This window comes from Calonectris borealis, chromosome 7, assembly GCF_964195595.1.
Source record: "Calonectris borealis chromosome 7, bCalBor7.hap1.2, whole genome shotgun sequence".
Lineage (NCBI taxonomy): Eukaryota > Metazoa > Chordata > Aves > Procellariiformes > Procellariidae > Calonectris > Calonectris borealis.
The window spans coordinates 36158248-36183131 of NC_134318.1; the positions used below are offsets into that span (position 1 = coordinate 36158248).

General features: G+C 36.6%; 1 protein-coding gene across 1 annotated transcript; it reads left to right on the forward strand.

Annotated features, from left to right (window-relative positions):
- The first annotated feature begins 2252 nt into the window (after window positions 1–2252).
- On the forward strand, window positions 2253–23247 carry CCDC172 (coiled-coil domain containing 172). The gene is made up of 8 exons (XM_075155479.1): window positions 2253–2331; window positions 2569–2654; window positions 6004–6120; window positions 7582–7747; window positions 9738–9839; window positions 10802–10904; window positions 22292–22379; window positions 23215–23247. Exons 1-8 carry the CDS (start codon window positions 2253–2255, stop codon window positions 23245–23247), a joined length of 774 nt encoding a protein of 257 aa, XP_075011580.1.
- Window positions 23248–24884: the final 1637 nt, after the last annotated feature.

Genomic DNA, 24884 nt, shown 5'->3' on the forward strand with positions numbered 1-24884 from the left:
GTTTTACTTTTATTCTGAAACATTTAGGTTCATACCATCTCATCCATTTCCACGGGAGTCAGGCAACTACACACCTTTGAAGTAATGGCCTTCATCCTGATTCTGAAAGCACTTGTATATGTTTCACATGCGTGGTTCACTTTTTATACAATCCTGAGTTATTATTGTGAGTTATTTACCATGTAAAAATCAAGCACATGGCGAATAGCTGCAGGAGTCAAAAGCTATGAAGCTTGATGTCAAATACTTGTCCCACTTTGAATTTTTTCAGTCTCTGAAGGAATCTTTTACAGAACTGCTAATCGCAGTGAATGGTCATTCTCAGACAGTGAGAAGTATAGTTGGAGCCAGACTCTTCCTTCTAGGGAGAGCAGTTCCTTTGCCATAATTAGAGACACTGAAGCACCCCTCCACAAAACACAGTTGTTTCTTTAATAAGTGACACTGAACACTATCCCAGCCTACAGCAGCTTTCTCAGTTTGAGACACAAAAGCAGTCAAGTCTCAAAAACTTCAAAGAAAGCTTTTCATTTTATTTTCTCCTTGATCCACTGATAGAGCAGTTCATTTTCTTGAATTTTGTAAAATGACTTTTTCACTCATCAGACCTGTGTAACAAATCACTGTCTCGGTCACCAAATGTTCCCATTTGACTCATCCGCTTTTCCTTTGGCCTTTGGGTAGGAAGCTTCACTTCTGAAACATTTTCTAAATTCACATTTGTGAACTCTTCTCCCTCAGTTGCACTTTGTTCCATTTTAAAAAATAATTGCATTTCCTGCAACATAATGTGCTAGTTTCAGGTTTTTAAATTTCAGCAGAACCCACATTTTATTTCTTCAATAGAGCAATGTATTTGCTTTAAAAAGCACCATTTTATAGCACATGATCAGCTGTAACATGGCGCTTTTTAAGCAGTAAATGTTATAACATAACATTTTCCCAGAATTCTTAGTTTCATTCTGCTAACTTAGAACAGCTTTTTCACTAATAAGACATTTGTACTCTCATGTATATTGTTTTGCTTTTTACAGTCAAAGATTTTCTAATTTCTGAACTTTGCTGCTGCAGTCTATTCTAAGACAGTATCTCCTCTGAGGAAAACTCTTTAACAAGACAGGACTGTCAATAATCCTAATCCTTTTCAATGTTAAAAAGGCTGGAAGGCTATAAAGTTCCATTCCTCCAGCCTTTTTCTGCCTCAAAGCAAATAGGCCAACTTCACATAGGTATTCCCTGCAAGGAATGTAGTTAATCCTTTTCAAGATGTAGGAACAAAACCTGTAATATGAATTGTATTTTCAACTGGGTATTTGCATTTCCAGGTAATGTACAAACCAGAAAGTTGCAGAAGCTCAGAGCATAGTAAACTCATACACAAGTATGCTCCAGAAGAGCATACAATGGGCTATGTTATGATCTTTGCTTACTGAGACCAGCTGGAACAGAAACACTGTCATTTTACTTTAATGGTGAAACGCAGCTGAGCTGAGTCTGATCACCGTTACTTAAGTTTTATGTAGCCAGCTTTACCACCTTCTTCTGTATGATAGCAGATTTTAGCCTACTTCCTTACCTGTTGAAGTTAGACATCAATCTTCAAAAGACAAATAAATCTGAGCAGATATAATATTTAAAAAGGATGGTGATGACTCCATAGAAAAAGGAAGGTGTTAGAAAACCAGCTTCTGAACAACACAAAACCAGTATAAAGCATGTGGTCCCAGAGAAATAAAGTCAAAGCTGTTTAATCAAAACTCCCCAGACTCTGAGTCAGAACCAATGTTTCACAAATGTTCACGTTTGACAAGATTCAGTGTCAGCTGCCGTTTGCCTAGCCAAATTCTTCTTTCTCCTGCTCCTACTGTGCTGCTTCTCTGCCTGCTCGTTTCCACTCCCGTGTCTCCCATGTGGGCTCCCCCAGCCAGTCATCCACGTTTCCCTCTGCCCGAGGTTCACTCTCGCCTCCCTACTTTCTGCAGCCCACACATCCCACTCTGCCACCTATTCCTCCTCAGCCGTGTCCCGTCTACCACGGTCGCTTCCCCTTCTGGTCTAGGGTTTCTTTCCTGACCCCAGGGAGGCAGAGGCCAGAGGGCAGAGCCAAGGTCTGGCAGGGTGCAGAGCCCTGAGGGAAGGGCTGTGGCCGGGCCCAGCCTTACCTTCCTCCAGGGCATCCCAGCTTTAATCAACCAGCCCTCCACGAAGACAGGAAGACCCAGAGAGCCCACAGACTCCACAAGAAGACAGAAATGAACCTGGATGCTTTGTTCCAGCAAATACAGCTCACAGAGAAGCAGGCGAGGGAGAAGAGGCGCCTCATCCAACAAGGTCTGCCCTGTGGCCACCATCTTGTGGGTCTGGCGGCAGCACTGACTGCACTTAATGGCCTCTCCATTTCCCAGGGGAAAAGCAGGGTGGCCCCACTGTGCTGTCATGAGGGGACCTTTGTCAGTGAAAGCTCGGCAGGCAGCCAGGCTAGCTGCTTCTTGCCAATGGCGTGTTTTTATGAGAATGTAACTTTTACAAACTGAGCACACATTCTTACAGGTTTTTGTTGTGTTGCAGCTAAATTTGACATAAATAGAAGTTATGAAAAAGTTAACCAAATAAAAGAAGAGCTGAGCACTGCAAAAATGAAATTAGAAACTAAGGTAAGCAGGCATGTTTATAGTATACATAATAATGAAATACATTATATTTACAAATATATGACCTATTCTTTCAGGAATAGATTATAAACACTTCCAAGGCGTATGTTTCACCTACCGAATAACAGAGCATTGAGAAAACTTACACCGTGTGTTTCTGTAGTGAAAAAAGGTCTGTCAAACGTCTTTCCCCTCTCACAAATCTCACCCTTCAGGCTGGCCCCTGCTATGTTCAGGGACTCGCTTACCCCAGGGGGAGGAACATTTCCAGGTAACGCTTCCAAAATCTGGAAGCACTGGAGACAGCACGCTGTGCACGTGAAAGTCACTCCTGCTCCGCAGATAGAGCTTGGCAGGGAGCAGACCACCATGTCAGGTCAGTCCGTTCACAAGACACGGCCACCAGACGTCAGCGGGCGGCAGACTGCCTGCTCAGGTGTCCTAACCGCCCTGGAGCTTGTGATAGCGCTTTCCTTCAGAGACCCGGAAACCACACCTGTGTTGCCCACTGCCATTCATTAAAATGAAAATATATGGAAACATTCCCTGAGTTTACTTCACAGGATCTTGAGTCATCTACTAAAGTTCATCCTGTGAGGGCTCACAGTTCGGGCTTACAAGGCCTAAGATTTTTTCTAAGGACACCGAATCTATTTAGTGTTTTTAAGATTTTATTATGCTTTCCATTTAACCGAACTGCAGACATATTTTCAGACTGAGTTTCAAGTTTTGCAGAGCTTTTCATCATTAATACCTGTGGTTACAAATGATTTAAAAATCCATTTGTTTGTGCCTGAAAATGAAGTCTAAGTATCACCCCCTGTGCTCTTAAGTATCTGCTCTGGCAGAATGTGTATGCACAACAGGAAAGCATATGGAGCCTCCTTTGAAGTCAGAACTGTTGTATCCTATCACTTAAATAAACATTTTCAAGAACCTTTGGGAAATTGCCTCATCGAGTTGTGAAAATAAATGTTTGGGGGATGATTTTCATCCTTCCAAAAACAGACTTCTGCCTTTTGTAAAAGACCATGTAAGATATATATAATAAATATCAACATTACTGCAAGGAGGTCAGAATAAAAGAGAACTCATTTACAAATATTTACTGGTTGCAAATTAAGACCATAACCATGCAAGCAGTTATTACGTGTTTGCATTTACGCATGCCACAATCTCAGAGCCCACAAGTGTTTTAAAATAGTAACTTATTTAACACAGATTATATCAGGGTGTTGCTTGTTAGGTAAAGTCCTTTGTAGTCTTGCTCATAAATTTATTTACGAACATCACAATTTTATGTTTATACTACTAATTTGTTATTGATGCATTGTGATTTATAATCAAGGTTTATGTGGTAGGTACAGAAGGTCCCAAGAGTAGAGCCATTATTGTAAACGACTAATGGGAAGAGCTGAAGAACTATTCCTAATTAAATCTTATGTGCTTTACCCACCAGGATTAATAATGTACTCACTGATGTCCACAAAAATACATTTTACTTGCTTGCTTAGTCTCACATTGATTCATTTATAGATAGGAAATGATACAGAAAACAAGCAGAATGGGAAAATGCATTTCAATCAGACTATATTTAGGTTTAAAGATTATATAGTTATTGAAATTATTTAAGGTAATTTATTTTTCAGTACAGGAATTAAGTTTACATATGTCTACGATAGTTAATGTAACACAAATAATATTAAATAATGCTGTTCAGTTAATGCTGTTCAATTTGTCCCACACCAAATAACTGCACTTCTTCATAAGCACACATATCCAAGCACGTGCATACACAGCAGCCTATGCCTGACCAAGCAGATGAGACTGAGTTCAAAAACGTTTTGACATCTATTTCACAGAGACTGCCTGTGGTCAATCAAAGATTCCTAGGAAATGCTATTTTTTTCCTCTCTTCTGTAAAATCAGGTAGCATGTAATTAGAACCCAAATTATAGCATTTTGCTTTTCACGGCTCAATGATTTCTTCAAAAAAATCTGTTGCAAATGCATAGATTAAGTTGGCATCTTACAGATGGAGAAACTACACTGCAGTTAGTTATGTTCAGTAATATAAATACCCTGGTATAAGACCATCTACTCTCTGAAAATAAATGTTCCTGAGGCAAGCACTTCCTGGACACTTAGCATGCTGGACATGGGGATACGGAAAAAATCTGGTCCTTTCCTTTCCAAGTCTCACATTCTAGTCTTAGGGTATTTGATTCCACTACCCTTTCCCTTTTTTGATTAGATGCACTTCATCTGCACCCTCTCCAAAATCATCTAATTATTTCATTTTACAATCTTTTCATTTTTACCTCTGTAATATCACTATTATTTGGTCTTTTCTGCTTCTGCACACACAAACAGTCATGTATCATCCTGACTATTCAATTTACTTCCTGATACTTACCCTCTGCCTTTACAGTCTCTGGGCAATTCTGCTAACTTTACTTTCCCTACTCATTGTTCCGAGTATTACGGTCTGAGTCATTCTCTTGACCTCCTTTTCTCCACTTCATCAGATGAATGATTCTCATCCTTTAAGACTCTTCAACACTTAGCTGTTCCCTATCTACCTGCTGTTATCGTTTATCCCACCATATATCTTAACTTAGGTTAGACAATGTTACAGTAGATGCGCTGGAAAATTGAGAACTCTTCAGCAAATTTTGAAAATGCAATGGTTGAAAAGCATACCCTTTATCAGATGAATACTTCTTAAAAATAATAAAGCTAAAAATAAAACTATATGCAAAATAGAAGTTTGGACCTGGGGGGGTTATGGTCAAACTGCCTTTAACCAATGAGCTAATTTCCATTACACTTCCTTGGCTAAGAATTCCAGAAATTGTGCTCAGAAAAATATAAGAATATCCCTCCTTCCTTCACATATGCAATAGTAGCATTGCCGGGTTGATGATGTGTACAACCATTCAGTCAAAACAATGACCCCTGTCCCTCTGATATTATTGTCTGATTTTGTACATGATGAGCTTTACACAATCAGATGGAGGACACTGTATTATGTTGGGTGAAAGATCCCATGTGATCAATATTTTTCCTGGTTTTAACCTGAAAAAGTTTCTCCTAAACTGAGCAGACTTTAAAATGCCATTTTAGATAGATGGACTAGCACTAAATATGTCTTTTAGAGAAAGGAGACTTTTCAAAAGCTTAGTGGTATATTGGAAGCTTGTTGAGGGAAAAAAGAGCTGTTATGCGTTTGCTAGTCCAGCAGCTGTCAGCTGTGTTATAACTGGACCAAGATCCTTATGTACAATATCAAAGTATATGAAACAATCAAAAAATAACCTTACTTTATAACCTTTTTTTTTTCTCTTGGAAGGTTCAGCATCTGTCTGAAAAACAGTTCTACTTAGAAATTCTGAAGAAACGTGAAGACAGCTTAGAGAAACAGAAAGCTGAACTTACTAGTCAAAAAAGCAGTCTTCTTAAAATCTTTGTATGTTTCCAGCTACGGTATTCAGACAGCTCTTTTCTACTGAATGAGAGTAGTCAGCTTTAAAATTTGAAAATATGGAAGAAGTAATGTTTTAAATCTGGAATTTTTTTTTTTTTTACGCTAACATACTTAACAATGTAAATGTAGATAAATTCTCACTTTCAATTTAAACCGTGATCTAAGGTAATTTATGCTGCAGTTTGTCTACAAAGCTGATTTAACATTCTTGACTTCATTTTCTAATGTCTGCTGTTGTATGAATGAAATCCATTTCTGACATTTCCTTTGTAAAAGAAAACTAAGGAAGTCTCACATTAAATTGGACAGCCTCATCCACAATAAAACATATTAAGAAGGATCAAAGGAAAAACTCAGGGAGGCCAACACCACATTTTAGGAATCCTGACATACCACACACACTTTTTGATGCTAGACACACCTAGCCACCTCTTAAAAGGTAGCTACTTGTGACATATACAAACAACAAGATTTTCAGATCTCTCTTGTGCTGAGCTGAATATTGCCTTCCTCTTACTTCACTGTGGATCCTTGGATCTGTAGATATTAAGAAACGCCACAGATAAGCAGTCTTCTCTGCATAGGTATTTTTACTTTGAATCAGCAGAGCTAAATTTTAAACATTCAGTATGAATCACCAGTATTAACCCTAAATCTTTAGGCAGATATCCTTTTAATTAAGTAATATTTCTTCAGCATCCAGAGTATTCCCAATCCTAAGTATACAAAGAAAGAAAGAAAAATAAATATTATAAATATCATAGAAAAAATATTTAGCTATAAAAGCTAAATATCCTTTGAAGAACTGTGAAGTTTTACTGTAACCAGTCAAGTTTGATATATAGGTTATAATTTCTTTCTTCCTGTATATAGGGGTCATTTCATTTTATTTAATTTAGCAATCAGTTAAGATTTTTTTTAAAGGAATTTAATATTGCCTTTCTCTTCAGAATATTTTTTCCAGAAAATGAAACAGTGACTTCCTATCAACTGTAGCTTTCTTGGTAGTTATTGAGGGAGTTAAAGTAAGTCTGCATTCTGCAGAGGAATAAACACCACCATTATTTCGTTTAATAACAATCTAAAAAAAAGAGAGGCCATACTATGCTACTGACTTTAAACAGAACTTTCTGCTAATTTCAATAAAGAGTTGAACTGAAAAACTGCTGGCACAAGTGTGTAACATAATGTAGTGATTTTTTAAATGTTTATTATTAAGAATATATCCTTCACTTTTTCAGGAAAAAAAAAAATCTAAAACAACGGACAAAATGATAGAGCTGTAGATCATTTTCATGTTCTCATAAGTCAGGAAAAGTAAATATACTACATTAATACTACAAGCTTAAGGATAAACAACAACAGTGTGTTTCAGTCTGCCTAGCTTAACAAAGACTTTCTTTTTTTCACCTGAACATTCAATTTTCCCTTTCTTTTTTTTAGACAGACACAAAGAGAAAAATGACATTAGAGGAAGAAAATTTTACTAGAGAAGTAACAGAGTTTAACAATGAGTATGGACTAACAAGTAATAGAGATCTTCTGATTAAAAAAAAAGTCAAGACTGAAATAAACGGTTTAGAGAAAGAGGCAGCTCTGTTGAAAAATGGTAAGTCTTATGTTAAACTATTTTATCTTGGATTACCAGAGAATGAATACAAATCAATAAAATATAGCTGTGCAAAACAATAATTTTAATTCCATTCCCTTGCTGTCTGGAACTTTCTCTTAGCACTAAACTGAAAGAGTGTGGTCTGACATACCACATTACACAAGCATAATTAAAGCTTCTTCTGTACCCTATCCTCTTCAGTCCTTTCTGACTATGAGCCCTATGGGGAGAAGAAGCAGACCTGCAGAAGTGGCTCCCAATGTCTACCGTCAGTCAGCACAGAGGTGCAGTCATACATAGCGTACCATATTGGGTTTGCACTGATTATAATCACCTATGGTTGAGCTATGTAAATTTTCTTCGCTTCAGAAGAATTACATGCACAGATGTCTTGTAGGACTGGTCTTTTACTGCCACAGTATAACTTTACCTTTGAGTTAAGATACAGAATATGAGATTTCTCAGAACAGAGAGTCAGACTGAAAAGCAATCCTTCAGCAAGGAAATAGGAGTCATCATGGATCAGAAGCTGAACATGAGTCAATGACATCAGAATGCCACCACCATACTGAGACAAAAACATAATTCTGACCTCTAAGACATACAAAATAATCCTTCACTCTACTGAGGGCAGTTAAGCCCTTAGCTGGAGTACTGTGCATCTAGTTTTGGATGTTATGCTTCAAGACAATATGTGGATCAGCTGGAAAGAATTCACATGGGACCAGCGAGAGTGATCAGAGATCTGGAGAACATGGGAAGGAAAAAAATTAAAGAATTGGGACTATTTAACCTATGAAGGAAAAGAATGATGGAAGATGGATATCATTCTTCAAATCGCTAAAGGATTCTGTAAAAAGGAAATTAATATATTCTCCATACCTATAATGATCTGAATAAAAATTAACAAGTGTAAACGACAATAAGAGAGAGTCTGGCTGGCTGTTTAGAAATCTTTCTAAGAACAGTGAACAACCCTCCCTTAGGAGATTCCATTACCAAAGGAATTAGGAGTCTCCATTACCAAAGGTCTTTAAAAACAGGTTAGACAAACATCTGTCAGAAATGACAGACGTACAGCTGATCCTGCCTTCAGGAGGAGGAATGCGGTAGATGACCCTTCAAAGTCTTTTCCAGTCTCATGATTCTATGATTCATCAAGCGCTACCACTTTGAATTCCCGATATCTGATGTTAAGTTACTGGCATATGACTATCCATTTGAGTTTGTACTTGGTGGTACCTTTTTTCTGTATTTCCTGTGGCTCTGATGCTGATCTACAACTAAAAAAAAAGTCTGTATTTAGTGGCACCTGTTACTTTTAATGATTAATTTTTACATATTCAGGCAGATCTGATCAGTCAAATGATCAGTAGGACATGAAAGGCGACTAACATTCTTCTGTAGGTTCAGTTGCTGTCTTGATTCCATCCTTTTAAATTGCACCTTTTTTGAGGTACAACTTGTCTGTCCTTCTGTCTGCTACAGTCCTGAGCACACTGACAACACTAAAGAGAAAAGTTTAAGTAATCATAACAAGGAAATTATGTGAGGACCTCCAGTTGTCAGGGAAACAATCACAATTAATTCCAGATGCTGTCAATGGTCAGGTTCAAATGTCCATAACACTGAACAAAATAAGTTTCTTTTTTAGTCCTGCTGAGAGGTGTCTGTTCACCACCTATTCAATAAGTTATCTTCTTTTAAAGCTGAACTCTAAAGCAAAACATTCTTTTTATGCTCAGTCAACAAAATATGTCAAACATCTTAATAACATCAAAAAAATTTTTTTTTCATAGTTATGAATATATTATGACATATAATTTCCTGTGAACTGGGTTTTATATCACTGATCTTAGTTTATTTTAGTTTTATACTTAAGGTTCTTTTTGATTAGCTGAAGATCGGTAGAAGTAGTTAAGAATATTTAAGATTATATCATGAAGACTAAAACTGCAATGCATTTTAATTTAAAATATATTTTTAGAAATGGAGTCAATGGAACATAAAAATGTTCAGTTAAATGCACTCCAGCTGCAGAAGAATGAATTAAAGCAGGATTTATTTACTCTCCAAAACGAACTCAAAGGTGTGCCTGGTAATCACTTGTTATTATAATTATTTGTGGCTTGACAAATGCTTCTGAAAAATCTTTTCTCTCAAGTTATTTTTCTTAAGAAAAAGAAATCATAGAAACAAGATTTTAATATATTTTTACATTATGTAATACATCATTTTTAAACATGGTTATAACAAATATGGATTTCAGTAAGATTTATTTTAAATGTCAGTGATGCTGAGGTCTACAGATTTGCTGAATCATAAGCTATAAATATGAAAAAGAAATTTTTACTTTTGCTGGTAAGTCATATACTTAAATGGAGAATTTAGTCTTTCAAAGTGAACTTAAAATCAACATAAATATTGTTTAAAACCCATTAACCTATAATTAAAGAATGTCACTAAAATTCAAATGTTTAACAAGCAACATGGCTTGATAAAGACAGATTTGGCCTAGGTGCTGAACCTCTGAGTTGTCAGTTCAACTATCATCTCTTCACTGACATTCGTGTATGAAAGTCTGCATAAAAAAACAAGTCTACACACAAAGCTGGGAGGAATGAGTCAGATACACAGGAAACCCTATAAAAGAAAAAACTAAAAAGATACAGAGGGAACCAAGAAAGGTTCTGTGTCAAAGATGATCACAAACAATAGGGATGAATTTGAAATTTGGATTAAAAAAAAGTAATCGAGATGTGGTTTGGTAACTTTTTTACAAATGTGTAAATAACGTGTCACACTAAGAGAGCTAAGAAAGACAGGCCATAAATATCATCATAAATTGTTTGGGAAAAGGAACAAAATTTTCTAGAAGATTGCAATATGCATACCAATTACAATAATAAAATAATTCCTGTTCTTTAGTTGGATGCCTTTACCCTACAAACAGTTTCACAAAGAAATATGAGAAAAGATAAATTTAGAAAATGCAGGAAGTCTTTGAATATGGATGATTAATATATAAGGTAATTGTTATTTTATGTTTAGACCTTGAGAAAGTAATCAGGGAGGCTGAAAGAATGACAAAAGATTTAGAAGCAGAAAAAGTCCAAGTCACTGAAAAATGTCAGACTGATCCTGAATGTTTAAGGTAAGAGTCTCATGTTAATAAGTTCCTAAATTGAATTTTAGGCCTGTAACTGCAGACCAGTCTTGGCAGCACTGACTATTTTACCTTTCCTGTACAATATTCCTTTGAAATCAGAAGAATCATTCATTTTTATTACAGAACATGAATTCCTGTTGTTTATTACAGCCTTTCACCCTTACATGCATACTCCAATGAACTAAAAACTGTAAGTGTTTGCAAGGAAGTCAGTCAAACTTGGAGGAAGAGCAAAAGACTGCTCCTTGGGTGGAAGGCCAGTTCTTAAGTTTTTGTAAAAATAGTGCTGGCACACAGAGTACTGATGAACTACCCAATGCTATACGTACTTCTGCTGTACAACCTTCCCCAGAGCCCGATTGCAACGGAATGGATTAGCCACAATAACCTCCTTGGGTCAGGAGGGCCTTGTATTGAAGCTGCTAAATGTAGATTTGGTTTCTCTAGGATCTCTACCATCAGTTCTAGTTTGCCTTCTAATTAAGCTAGTTTAGAACAAAATTTTGAAGATTTAACCAAGACAGAAGACTTTGCACAGACTCCCTTAATAGTGAATATTGCTTCCCAGGAACTGAGTGGTAATGACTCATTTCTTGTCAGTTTGCTTGAGTGTGACATTTACATTTTCACCATAAAGAAAATAATGTAATGTTTTCAACAAAAAATCTTCCAATGCAGAAAGCTCCATATCACAGAATTAACCATCTTTTTCCTATTTTATGGTATTGCAGATGAAAATGCCTATGGATATTTTAAAATATTTAATAGACAATGCAAAGGAACTCCTCCTAGAAAAGCTAGTCCAAAATATTCTTTACAGAATATTCTTTACAGAATATTCTCTACAGAAATTGTTAGGGAAAACACAACTTTTGTTACCGTCACGTTTTTTTCCTATACATTTCTAAGTTTTTGACAAAAATAAATAAATATAGTATTTTTTTCTGAAAACTTTCAATGGAAAAATAAAACTTTGCAGAGAATCCTGAGCATTTTTATGAAAGACGATTTGGTAATTTTGGCTCATTTTTTTGCTGAGTATCAGTTTTTGAAAGAAAATGATATATTACTAACTCTCTTCGACCTCTTACATGGTGTTGAGACATGGCCAAAATTCCCTCAGCATAAAAATTAATTAGCTCACAATTCTGCACACAGTAGCAAAAACTTTGCATTCAACATATACATAGAAGACACAATGTAAATAATAACAGCAGCAATTCTGTAAGACAGCATGTTATAATTCACTCTTTTACATTATTCATTCCATCATGATATATTAGGTTTTGCGAGACATGAGGTTGTCAACTTCGTTCTAAATAACACACTTCCCTTGGAGTAGTTTACTGCCATGATGCCACTTAATATACAAATTGGTGTAATAAGTTTTCTATAACAGGTACAGAAGTAGCAAATATTATATTATTTTAAATCCCCAGCTTTGCCACTGATTGCTGTGAGATCCTAGGCAAATCATTCAAATCCATGTACGTCTGTCTGTCTACGTAGTGAAATTAACTCACAGCTCTGTGAAAAATACTTTGGTTTTATCTGGGTGGAAAACACAACAGTGGATAAAACATTAAATTCTATTAACTACAAAACCAACAAGTGTCATTCACAACCAAAGCAAAAAGGATGATGAGGTTTTTTTATTTCATAAAATGCCTCATTTTATGGTCAAGACAAGCTTACATTATTTGTTAATTGCATGTAGTGCAAAATATAAAGTGCTCCTACTGCTATTACTACTATCACAAAAAGAAAGTGCTCCTTGAGGTGTAATAATATATGGAAGATGTTTTCTTTACATTGAAATATTTTTTCATTTCAGATACTGGACAAAATTTAGGACAGATTTGCCTAAATCATACTTTTATCTTGCACTTGCTTTTGATCAGAAAAGCTCAATGCTTTACAGAGAGAGATAGCCCTGAATAAGTTAACTCAGATGTCAGAAGCAACATAGCCATGTTACTGTATTTCCATGTCAGCACAAACTGATTCTGCTTTTCAGTAGAGCCAGACAGGCAATCCTCTGTCTACTTCTGTATGTCATAACGTTGTGCTGTTTAGAATTATCCCATACCTTATCAGACTCGTACAACTCTATCAATTCTTTTTTTTTTTAACAAAACCTACTCATCGCTTCTTGATTTAGACTACTGAATTAAGAAAATGAAAAGGAATTTAAAGTATTATATGGTATAAATAGTGCAGTATATAAATAGTCCCCTTGGAGGTACCCGATCACCCTCCACTACCAACAAAGAGGTCATCAGGAAGACGCACAATGCTGCACAGTGGGAGAGCAAAAGGCAAAAAGTAGAACTTGAAACAAGAGGGGTTTAGAATGAATTTAAGGAAAAACTTTTTTATTGTCAGGATAGTGTGGCAAAGGAAAGGGTTGCCCAGAGAGGTTGCATGGTTTTCATCCTTGAAGGTTTCCAGACTTGTCTGGATAAAGCCCTGAGTGACCTGTTCTGACCTTGTAGCTGACCCTGCTTTGAGAAGGATGTTGGGCTAGATGACCTCCTGATATCTCTTCCAATTTGAATTATCCAATGAACCAATTATCATTGTGGATTGCACAGCCCATAGATCAACACATATGCACTGGCTTGTGCCTACACTGCTCAGAGGCAACAGTATGTGTAACAAACCAGTCATCTCCACACTGCCTAGCATTTGGTGAGATCATATCTGCTCTGGTCCCTTTGTAGTGTCTCTGTAACACTAAGATATAATGTCATGTATATACACATATTCTCCCATCAAAATGCATGAAATACTTAAAGGAGTTATGTCCAGCAGAGCAGAGTGCTGGTTCAAAATGACAATACCTAGCATGTGCATTGCATGCCCTGTGATGTGCCACAGAAGTATTTGAGGGACCACAGCTGCTGCAGCAGAGCACATACTGATGCAGTCCATGCCAATAGTCCCTCTGGAGCAGGTCCTTGAGCAAACTATCCTATCCACTCCTGTGGGTGCCCTCTGAAGGGGATCTGAGAATAAAGAAGAATTCATGAAGTGTCAGTGAGAAAAACTAAAGTACCAGGCACTTGGGGGAACCAGGAAGTCCTCCTGACAGTCTAGATACACCCTTGGCACTTGCAAAGGATCTTTTGCAGCTAAAGTGCCAATTAATGCAATCTTACAAATACTAGTGTATATCTTAATAAGAGTCAGTTTTGCTCATGTTAAAATCAATGTGATTGAACCTACGGTATTTGAGAAACAACCCTTTTTGGCCTAACAAGATAAGCTTCTTTCCCCATACAGAATCTATTGCAAGAATAGAATTTTAGTTTTTACTGAAAATCATATTCAGTATATATAAAGAGAAGAATATTTTGACACAAGCAATGTGGATCAAAAATAAATATTTTTTCTATGAAATAAGCACAAAAATTGATTATTTTTTTAGAGAGCAGGAAACCACACCACTCTCTAAATGGTAAAAATACCAATGTTTGTAATGCTTCCTTAGAACAGATGTGAGAGACAGAGACAGTCAGCATCAATAACCTGATATATGTAGCTCCCAGACCACCCTCTCAGTCTGTTATTTTATCACATACCTAGTCCCAGCTTAAAAATCAATATCAAAAGTAGCTGGCAAGGCAAGAATCTTCATTACAATTAAGTATATATCTTAAAGTAAATTGCATTTTGGTTGAAGAGTGTAGCCAGCTAATTCAAATTACAGCAATACATCTTTGATCTGAGAAAAATGCCCTATACCATGTCTGCAGTTTCATAAAATTTCTCCCAAATCCATCAAAGAATTACAAAAGGTCATGAGAAGCACACACCGGTAATTCCAACAGCTGTTGGTGCTGCAGTTATAGGCTTGTTCTAATACATCAGGTACAGGAAAAAGCTAACCAAAATGTGAATGTTAAGCACAGATATAGTTATGGATAAGACACTGTACCCTCTCCCTGAAAGTAGGCACCCTGGAAATCATAAGTCTCATGATACAGGTGCATAATTCAGAGAAATATTTAAGAAAAGAGGGCTTTTTTTCAGAAAAGTTCTGCAATTAAAATCAAAAGCCTTATTTTAATCATCTATTCTGCCAATGCCAACCCCCAACACAAAACAGCAGGAAAGAACTTTGGCATCAGCTCTCTTGAGTCACATTTCCCTGGCAGGTAGCAAGTAGCATCACTTAAGTGGAACAATAAAGGAGTCAAGCAGAGACAAACTGATACCAGTAAATTCCTAGCTATGTCATTTCACTGTTATATTCATTGTAATTACTTACTATATTAATTATTTATCTCCTTTCACATTTTAATTTTAAATTTATGTGTTACCTTATGTAAAGCAACCTAGAAATAATTTTAATTAAAGTTTATTTAGACTGAGAACAGAGAGTTTCTACCTAAAATTGATATTTTTCGCACTATTCTAAAGGTAAACTAAGGATAAATTGGTTTTTTGAAACCTGAATTTCTGTTCTACTTCAGAAAAGCAGTAGCAGAAGGGACATGCATGAAGTCAGCTTACTTTGTAAATAGTTCAAGGCTTTGTATACTTGTCTAATTCCTAAAAATATAGTATTGCTTCTTATATTTCATAATACAGAAAAAGAAACTCCATTACCAAAATTAGGAAGGAAAAAGCGATGCTTTCTTTCATACAAATCATAGAGGAAATATGTTCATTAAAGCTGAACAAATGTTTCATGCTAACAGCGGACTGCCCAAGGCCATGCATTGTTCTGGCGGTTTAAAAAAAAAATATTTGCAATTTAATTTTATGTTAAATTTTATAATCAGGAAATATCAATCTCTGGTATAATATATGTGGTTCAAAATCAGTTTTTTAATGACAAGCTTTTCTTTTTAATAACAGTGCCCAGTGGAACTATTATAGTTTGAATTATATTAAAATAGGTTTCCCTTATCAATTGCAGTATGGATTTACAAAAAGTAGATCAAATCCGACTATGATATCTTTCTTTAATAAGACAACCAATTGGTTAGTCAAAGAAAATGCAAATACCATCCATCCAGACTTTAGCAAAGTATTTGATGTTGTCCCACATGGGAAACTAGTGGTTAACATGGGGAAGACATATTAAAAATTTTAAGTGAGTAAGGAAATTACTAATAGTAACAACAGTAATAGGTCTGAAAAAAGAAATTTTGGGGCTGTAAGAAGGTAACTACAGTCACAGCTGGTCTTGCTTAATGTTTTAAATGATTACTTTGGAATAGAAAGTGTTTTAAGACAATAGTGTAAAACAATTGAAACACTCTAGACCTTGTAGACTGAAGTAACTAAAAAAGAGGAGGAATATAATTATATACGGTGCAATTTTACAACTAAGGACTTCAGTAATAGGTACCTGGAAGCAAAGGAGAAGAGAGGGCTGAGCATACTATGTAATCAAAAGACAACTATAAACATAAAAAATAAATATAGCTGTGGAAAAGATAAAAGAAGAGGTATTTCCAACAACAAACAGAAGGGTGTAAGAATACTGTGCACAAATCTCTCACCTAGTTTTCAAGAAAGATGCATTCAACCTGGAAGATGAGCAGAGAGTAGAGAGCCCATAAGGCAGAAGGAAACATTTCTAAATCCTTTTTAGCTCTGAGAAAATTATATCGTTCACATGAAGCAAAGCAGTACTGTATAGAGATACTAATTTCAGCAATAGGGTACCCATATTAATACATCCAGATTGAGATCTAATTTTCCTTGTACAATACAAAAATCAAGATATTTGAACTAGAAGGATCATTGACCCATATTTATTTTCCTTGCCTTTCAATAGGGATCTTATTGACCCCTAGAAACACATTTCAGTTTTGATGTCTCTGATGCTTGCAAATTTTTTCTTTCCTGTGTAACTTGTTCTTACAGTTCCATTGGAAAGTAGTCTGTATAACTTTGGTTTGCTGTCATCCTAAATGTGTAGTTTAATTCAATGTGCCTTAACCTTTCCATGCTTTTTCATCTATAATAATATATTGCTTAAAGACGACTTGTGATGTTTTATGTATTTGGGGAATATAAATTTAGAAAAAAACCAAAAACCAAACCACACTTTTCAAGACCTATAACTGCTTTTATAAATAGTTGCCAGATAGCATTCACAAAACACAAGTTTTAATCAATGATAATTATATATTTTACAATCAGCATTTGATCTAGAACAGTAAAAGCTGAAATTTTCTTATTTTACCTAAGCTATTTCTATTTATTTTAATTTACATTTATTTCCTATTGTTATGTAGCCTAGTACCCTGTTGATTTTCATGCTTCATCTTCTTGCTAGCATTTATTATTACTGCTAGATCACTTTCTTAATTTTTATTCTATTTCTGCTCCATCAAGCACATACTTTTATAATTTATTTGTTCAACTCAAGTGCTTGAGTTTATGTTTTGAGATACTGAATTCCATTTAGGACTCATTTTCTCCCTTCCTCAATCAATTGATAATAGTCTGAAATTTTTTGGCTTCTTCGGCTGTATCAATAGCATTTTCTGTTTAGTAGTGTCAGCAAAGTATAGATACCCAGCAAAATCTTGCTCTCACTATAGAAACATACACATTAATTTAGTCCCAGTACTGAACTGAGACTGAATGACCCCAACGTGTTAGCTCTACTTCGCTTGAGACAATAAACCAAAGTCTTCTATACTTTTCTTCAATCTCAATAAAGTCTTAAAACTTTGATAAATGTTTCTCCTGACCTTTATGATACAATTCAGGAAAATCAACATACATACTCTCAAGGTTGTATATAATTTCTTAGGGAACTTCATTTTGTACCATAAATTCTATGCAATTCCATTTTATAATACCCTGTAATGTTTTCCCTTCTATTTATGGTTAAAGAATAAAATAGTTGTCATAAACAAGGCAAAGACAAGAAGGAAAATAAGAAAAAAATGTTTTACTTGTCTCAGCAAAACATAACCAAGAGACAGTCTGCTCCTTCTGCAACTCCAACAATAACCAGGTATGGTCTTCCATCCCCACTGAAAAAAAAAAAAGCTCTAAAAACACATATTCACCCTGCCTTCTACAGAACTATTTCTTCTTTGAGACCACTTTATAAAAAATTATTCCTGGAATGCAAAATTGGGCTACTGAAGTCTCTTGATCCAGTAACATGAATCTGTGGATGATTTTCAGAGAAACCTGTTTGACAATAACATTATTTTCATCATAGTTCAATTCATAATACCAGCATGTATTGATTTCACAATTATTTTTCCTATTTGCCTTCTGCGTATACAGCTGAAATTCAAGAAGAGTGCGTATCAGCCACAAATGCCAATGACATTTAATAGCTGTGCTCATTTCAAAGCTGCAAAATCGATCATCTTCAGTGATCTCCTCCTTCTTCATCTCTTTGTCACTTCTGGCATTCAAGAGTAATGGAAAATGGACCACTGATAGCAGACCTCATTCTAGGGCAAGCTAGCATCCAAAAAAACGCTGATGCTGTTGTCCCACCTACTTGATTTAAAGCTAGGTTTTGCTATCGCTATTTATCTTGAATGTTTTTCAAAGGAATAGTCAAAGCTCCTTTCACAAATATGGCATTTCAACTCCAGCAGTTCATTAGAGCCCATTACTTGTGATGCTGTAACTTACCAACACACTGTTAATCCAGCGCAATGACTTTTCTGAAAGATATATTTTATTATCATCAGAGACCAAGATGCTATAAATAAAACAAAAACAAAGGACCTGGAGGGCCAAATGTTAATGCGATTTTTCAGATTTTTTTTTTAAAGAGATTTGCTTTTTATCATAGTCATAAGGAAGGTATAATTGTCATATTAATCCTTGGTCTGGCAAAAGGTACACCCCTTTCCATTTCCGAAGGTGACAGAAAGCCTGCCCTCCATCTAGACAGTATAGTTTCATGAATAATTGGTTTGCACATTCAATCTGATAGTGGAAAGATGAATATGAATATCCTGCTTATCTTAAATGTAAAATGAAAAAGCTAAATGTGCTTCCAGGTTAAGCATTTTTTTGAATAGTTCCATTGTCTCACATTCCTTCTGGTAAAACTTCATCATTTATTCAGTAACTCAGGCGTCTCCAACGCATTAATTGTGTAGACTGTAACCTAACAGACAGCCCTTGTTTTGTGAGTATAATATTCCTGGCACATACTGTAATTATCTAGCTTCTAAATAAGAAAGAAGGAAGACCTGAAAGCAGAATCAATTGATTAATGTAAAAATTAATCACCACATTTGAATGAATGTCTTTTATCACCACTACCCCATGCTATATAAGGAGTTGTGCTGTCACCACATTTAAAAGTTTTATAAAATATTTTAAATAAAATTTTAAAATCCATATGCAAAATGTTACAGTTTCAAAGCACATCATCAATAGTAATTAATTCACAATCCCAAGACACAGATAAGCAACTCTTACTGCTTATCTTCTGGTTGTTCTATCCTTAGTGTCACCTAACATGGACTGGCATCATTCTTAGCTGACAACTAGCAAACAGACTACGCATCAATTTTACAATGTGGAAGACAATGAGAGAGCATTTTCTCTGCGATTAACAGACTATGTCTTTTTGTAAAGTAAATTGGGCAAAGTAGGACTTTTGTTTGTCTTAAACAAATTAGGGTTCTAATATCACGCTAACAGAGAACACGGAGAGAAAAAAATGAGGAGGCAAGGCAATGAAGTTAAGCTGATTTAATCAAGATCAGAAGCTGATCTTAGACCTTGAAAGGAACTTGTTTCGATGAAAATGGTCTGAAACTAGCACTGTACTACAGTACAGTGAATATTTCATTTCCTAAATTGTAGTTCAAAATTTCCTTTTGTTCGAACACTTATATGTATTATGAATGCAGGAGAAATATTCCTGAAAGAAGAGGTATTTAGTCCTTTGTAATACAAACACACAGAGCTCATACTGTTTCCATATTGATGGTAAGATATTTACATTTTCCACAGGAACAGCAAAATTAACTTACGGTCCAGTCTTATGCTACTATTCTAATGCCGCATGGTGACTAAGCTATTCCTCTCACATCAAACTATACCTTTTACTTTTAATAAAGCCATTATCTCATGTAGAAAACAAACTCTATCTGCAGTAGGACAGCTAAAGAGGTACATCATCTATATAATAAGGTTAAATAATTTATTCCCTATTATAGTATATAAAAGAAATAACGGTTGCTACCTTCTCTTTCAACTTCAGAAGAAACAAGGCCCTGCTTTGATGCATCAGTTTTGCTATTTATGAGAAACAGAATATATACTTTCCTCCCTTTTTTCAGTCTGTCTATATGTCCCAGAATATTCACATTGTTTGCTGAAACTGTATTAAGGGTAAGCAGCTTCAGCTTTCTCATTATGCTTTTCCTATGACAGCCATGGAAAGACTCAGTATAATCTCATCACCTTGTATTCATCAGACTACTAAAAGCTCTGGCATAGATTTCTCTTGGCTTACCGAGTATTAATTTAAACCACTACAGTCATTGATGTGCAAAGTTTAAGTGTCTCCTTTTAGCAGGACTAAATGCTCTTCTGAATGCAAAAATCACTATTATTAAATTTAGTTCTTATTGTAGAAATTTGGAGAATTCCTGGCTGAGACTATTGGGAAAGAGTCAGTAAGCGCTGAAGAATAATAGGAGCTGTGGGGAGAGAACAGCGGCAACAGCAAAGGAGTCTGTGGAGGGGTATGGAGCAATGATTGCACAGGAATGGCTGCAAAGGGTCAGGCAGAGGACCCATCCAATCCAATATTCTGTCTCCAACAGCGGCTACAAGTAGATATCCAGGGAAAGTACGAACAGTAACATATGGTACTTTCTAAGTATCAACATTCAAATTCACATGTTTAAATAAAGAAAATGATGACTAATGAGGCCATAAATCTTTCATGGTTTATGAAAACAACCCAGTCCAGAAATTTGTCTAAAAAAAGTACTTAGTCAAGATATACTTTGTAAAAACCCAAAATGTCATTTTCTGAAGTTCTTCACATTGCCATCGCATCTGCCAGTGCTGAATGAAATCCAACAATATTGTGGGAGAGCAGCATATTGGACTGCCAATTGCAAAACTAGCAAATTTAAATCCTGATCATGCAAATTGATCAATGAAAGTTTTCTCACACAAGTCTGTATGGGGTTTGCGTGGCAAGGTTTTGGTAGCGGCAGGGGTGGCTTCTGTGAGAAGCTGCTAGAAGCTTCCCCTATGTCCAATAGAGCCAATACCAGCCGGCTCCAAGATGGACCTGCTGCTGGCCAAGGCTGAGCCCATCAGTGATGATGGTAGCGCCTCTGGGATAACATATTTAGGAAGGGAAAAAAAAAAAAACTGTGCAACTGCAGACGGAGAGAGGAGTGAGAATACGTGAGAGAAACAATTCTGCAGACACCAAGGTCAGTGGAGAAGGAGGGGCAGGAGGTGCTCCAGGCGCCAGAGCAGAGATCCCCCTGCAGCCCATGGTGAAGACCATGGTGAGGCAGGCTGTCCCCCTGCAGCCCATGGAGATTAACAGTGGAGCAGATATCCACCTGCAGCCCGTGGAGGACCCCATGCCAGAGCAGGTGGATGCCTGAAGAAGGCTGTGACCCCGTGGGAAGCCCATGCTAGAGCAGGTTCCTGGTAGGACCTGTGGACCCGTGGAATGAGGAGCCCACGCTGGAACAGGTTTGCTGGCAGGACTTGTGACCCCATGGGGGACCCACACTGGAGCAGTCTGTTCCTGAAGGACTGCACCCCGTGGAAGGAACCCATGCTGGCTCAGTTCATGAAGAACCACAGCCCGTGGGAAGGACTCACGTTGGAGAAGTTCATGGAGGACTGTGTCCCGTGGGAGGGACCCCACGCTGGAGCAGGGGAAGAGTGTGAGGAGTCCTCCCCCTGAGGAGGAAGGAGCGGCAGAGACAACGTGTGATGAAGTGACCACAACCCCCATTCCCCATCCTCCTGCGCCGCTGGGAGGGAGGAAGTAGAGAAAATCGGGAGTGAAGTCGAGCCCGGGAAGAAGGGAGGGGTGGGGGGAAGGTGTTTTAAGATTTGGTTTTTATTTCTCATTATCCTACTCTGATTTGATTGGTAATAAATTAAACTAATTTTCCCCAAAATGAGCCTGTTTTGCCCATGACAGTAATTGCTGAGTGATCTCCCTGTCCTTATCTTGCCCCACGAGCCTTTCGTTATATTTTCTCTCCCCTGTCAAGCTGAGGAGGGGAGTGATAGGGCGGCTTTGATGGGCACCTGGCATCCAGGCAGGGTCAACCTACCACAAATTGACAATTGGGACCAAAGCTAAAAAAAATAATTACCCAAGCAACAGTTCTCTGATCCGAAAATTTATTTGTTTTTGGACACAGGCTTAAGAAAGAATTGGAAAATTGCAGAGATGATGATTGGGAAAGTATCTGTGAGACTCTTCGAACAGAAATCGAAATTCTGCAAATGGTATGCCATTTTCATTATGTATTTTAAGTGTTTCATAATTTTAGTTTTAAAGGTGTAATTTAAGATGATTAGCAGTGGTTTTAGATAAGCAGTTTTTTATACTATGTATACAGCCAAATATCCTTGCATTGCAGGTGCGCTCCAATTCTCATTTGTTTTAGTCTATTATTTCCAAATATCCAGAAAAGGGAAGCACAGAAAAGAATCTAAAGATATGTTTTTAGCACAAGAAAGACCTATTTGGGGGACTAGTAGTAATCATTAGTTTCTTGAAAGCTGCAAAAGATTATGCATTTAGGAGCTAAATTAATCTTTACCTCCAGCTGTCACTTAAATGGAAGATGGGAATATGGAGAAATAGGATTATAATAACATCCTTTTATGCAATATTTTAATTTGTCCACTCACAAATTCCTTACAAAAACATATTAAAGTGCGTTTTTTCTCTAAATGTCAATCTGAGCTTCAAATTTCTTGATTGTCAGTCTGTGTAACAATACAAAAAGAAAAAATATTTCGAAGTCCCATTTTTGGAAATAAAGGGGTTTTAAAGGTTCATTTCAGAGCCCCTGATTGAGCTGTATGAAGATGCAGCTCCCACTAGCATCAATAGCAGAATAAGGGTCATGGGAAATGTGTATTACTCACTTCTATGATCAGTTTCAAGTTTCTGTTGGAGGAATGTAATTTACTTGTACTTTATCCGTTAATTTTATCATGCTTGTCAAACTTCAGAAACAAAAAAAACAGCTCAATGTTTAAAAACTTCTCTGTAAAGAACACACTGAACTCATTAGATTTCATTTTCTATAATTCAATTCTTTCTCTTTTCCAGAATCTATCACAAAAAAAGTCTTCAGACAAGTGAATAATATGTGGCATATGATATGGAGCGTCATAGAAGCTAGTCTTTGGATATTTTAAAAACATCTTACTCAGGCTTTCTCAGGTTTGCTTCTATTTTTTTTGTTTAATTAAATCACAGTTTGTATCTGCCTTTACTTTTCATTAAAATAAAATTTTATTCATTTAAAAGTAGTGGGGGTTTTGTGTTTCATCCTCAAGTTCAACAGCTATCCATCTTTAGTTTCCTCTTTGTTGCCCATGAATGGACAGTACACAGTCCACTACACATTCAGCTGAGTTCCTATATTACCAGCTCTATTCTCTATGTACTATTTTTTAGAATGAATGCTGTCCTATATTTAAGGTAGTGATGTAGTCTTATTTGAGAGGAAGACTGCTATTACCATCAAGAAATGCTTAACAGGAGCTGCGGCTATTCAGTTTATACCTTGACAATGCAATTCTGTAACAAGTTCTCTGAAACAGCTCAACTCAATTCTGCAGGATAGTCCAGAACAGTTTCCAAATCTACTGAGAGGTAGATGCCTTCATTGATGGTAAGCCAGTCCATTACTTAGCACTTGTCTTCTGATTACATGAGAGGTCTTCTTTTCTTCCTCTCCTACAACCTACAAAATACTGAGTGCTAGCTTCAGCACTTGACAGCAAAGATAAAACTGTATTCTAAATGAAAAATCCACATTTCTAGAGAATTGGTGAAGAATTTCCATTGAATAAGGAACCCTATTCATTCAAGCATGTAGGACGTGTAACTGCTACAGCAGTTCCCAACCCCACAGTAGGAACTGACTTTATGATTCAGGTGCTTACAATAGGACCATGTAAAAACATTCACTCTGCTCCGCTTCAGTCTGCCCTGTGGTCATTGTCTCATCACATCCAACTGTGTGTGCAAATCTGCTTCCCACCTGGGGGTGGGATGGATAGTTGCTCTTCACTAGTTTTTCTACACCGGGAGCTCTCCTAGCTGCAGAGGGTGTCTGTCACACACAAAATTGCAAAAGATGGGAGGAATAAATCACTTTTGGAAGCTGACCAAATTCTGCCTGCGATGGAGAAAGTTTTTCTTCTTGGGACACAGGTGCAGTTTGAAGTCTGGCAAAGTCTGATCTGCAGCACTGGTATCAAAGAGTATTCTGATGCACTGGGTTAAGTAGGATAATTCCAAGAGGTTGGAATTATCATTCTTAATAACCAGTGCTGTTGGAGCTGACATCCTTATAAGGTTTTTTTTGTCTCTTCCCTAAGAGAGATACTCTTAGGATGTGCTTAATTTTAAACAACTTAGTCCCTCTGACTTCTGTGAGACTGACTGACTCTTTTAAAGTTAGGCAACTACTGCTTGTGGGTTTTGATCAAATCCAGGGCATGTTGTAAAATGATACAGTTGCATATCAGAGTGTCTACAGACAGCTAAAGCAGTGGTATTTCTGGGTTTAAGTGCTGGAAACAGATATAAATTTGGGATTTGCTAGGATGGCTGAGTTTATCCTGATCATTTTATTTATTTAAGGGAGCTTGCTTATGTTAAGTGTATTGGTTAGTCAGCTAGGAAAAACTTATTTTTCAACTTCAGGTATGTCCACTTATAGTTGCTTTTATTCACAAGAATCCTTGCATTTCTTTTGTAATGGGCGT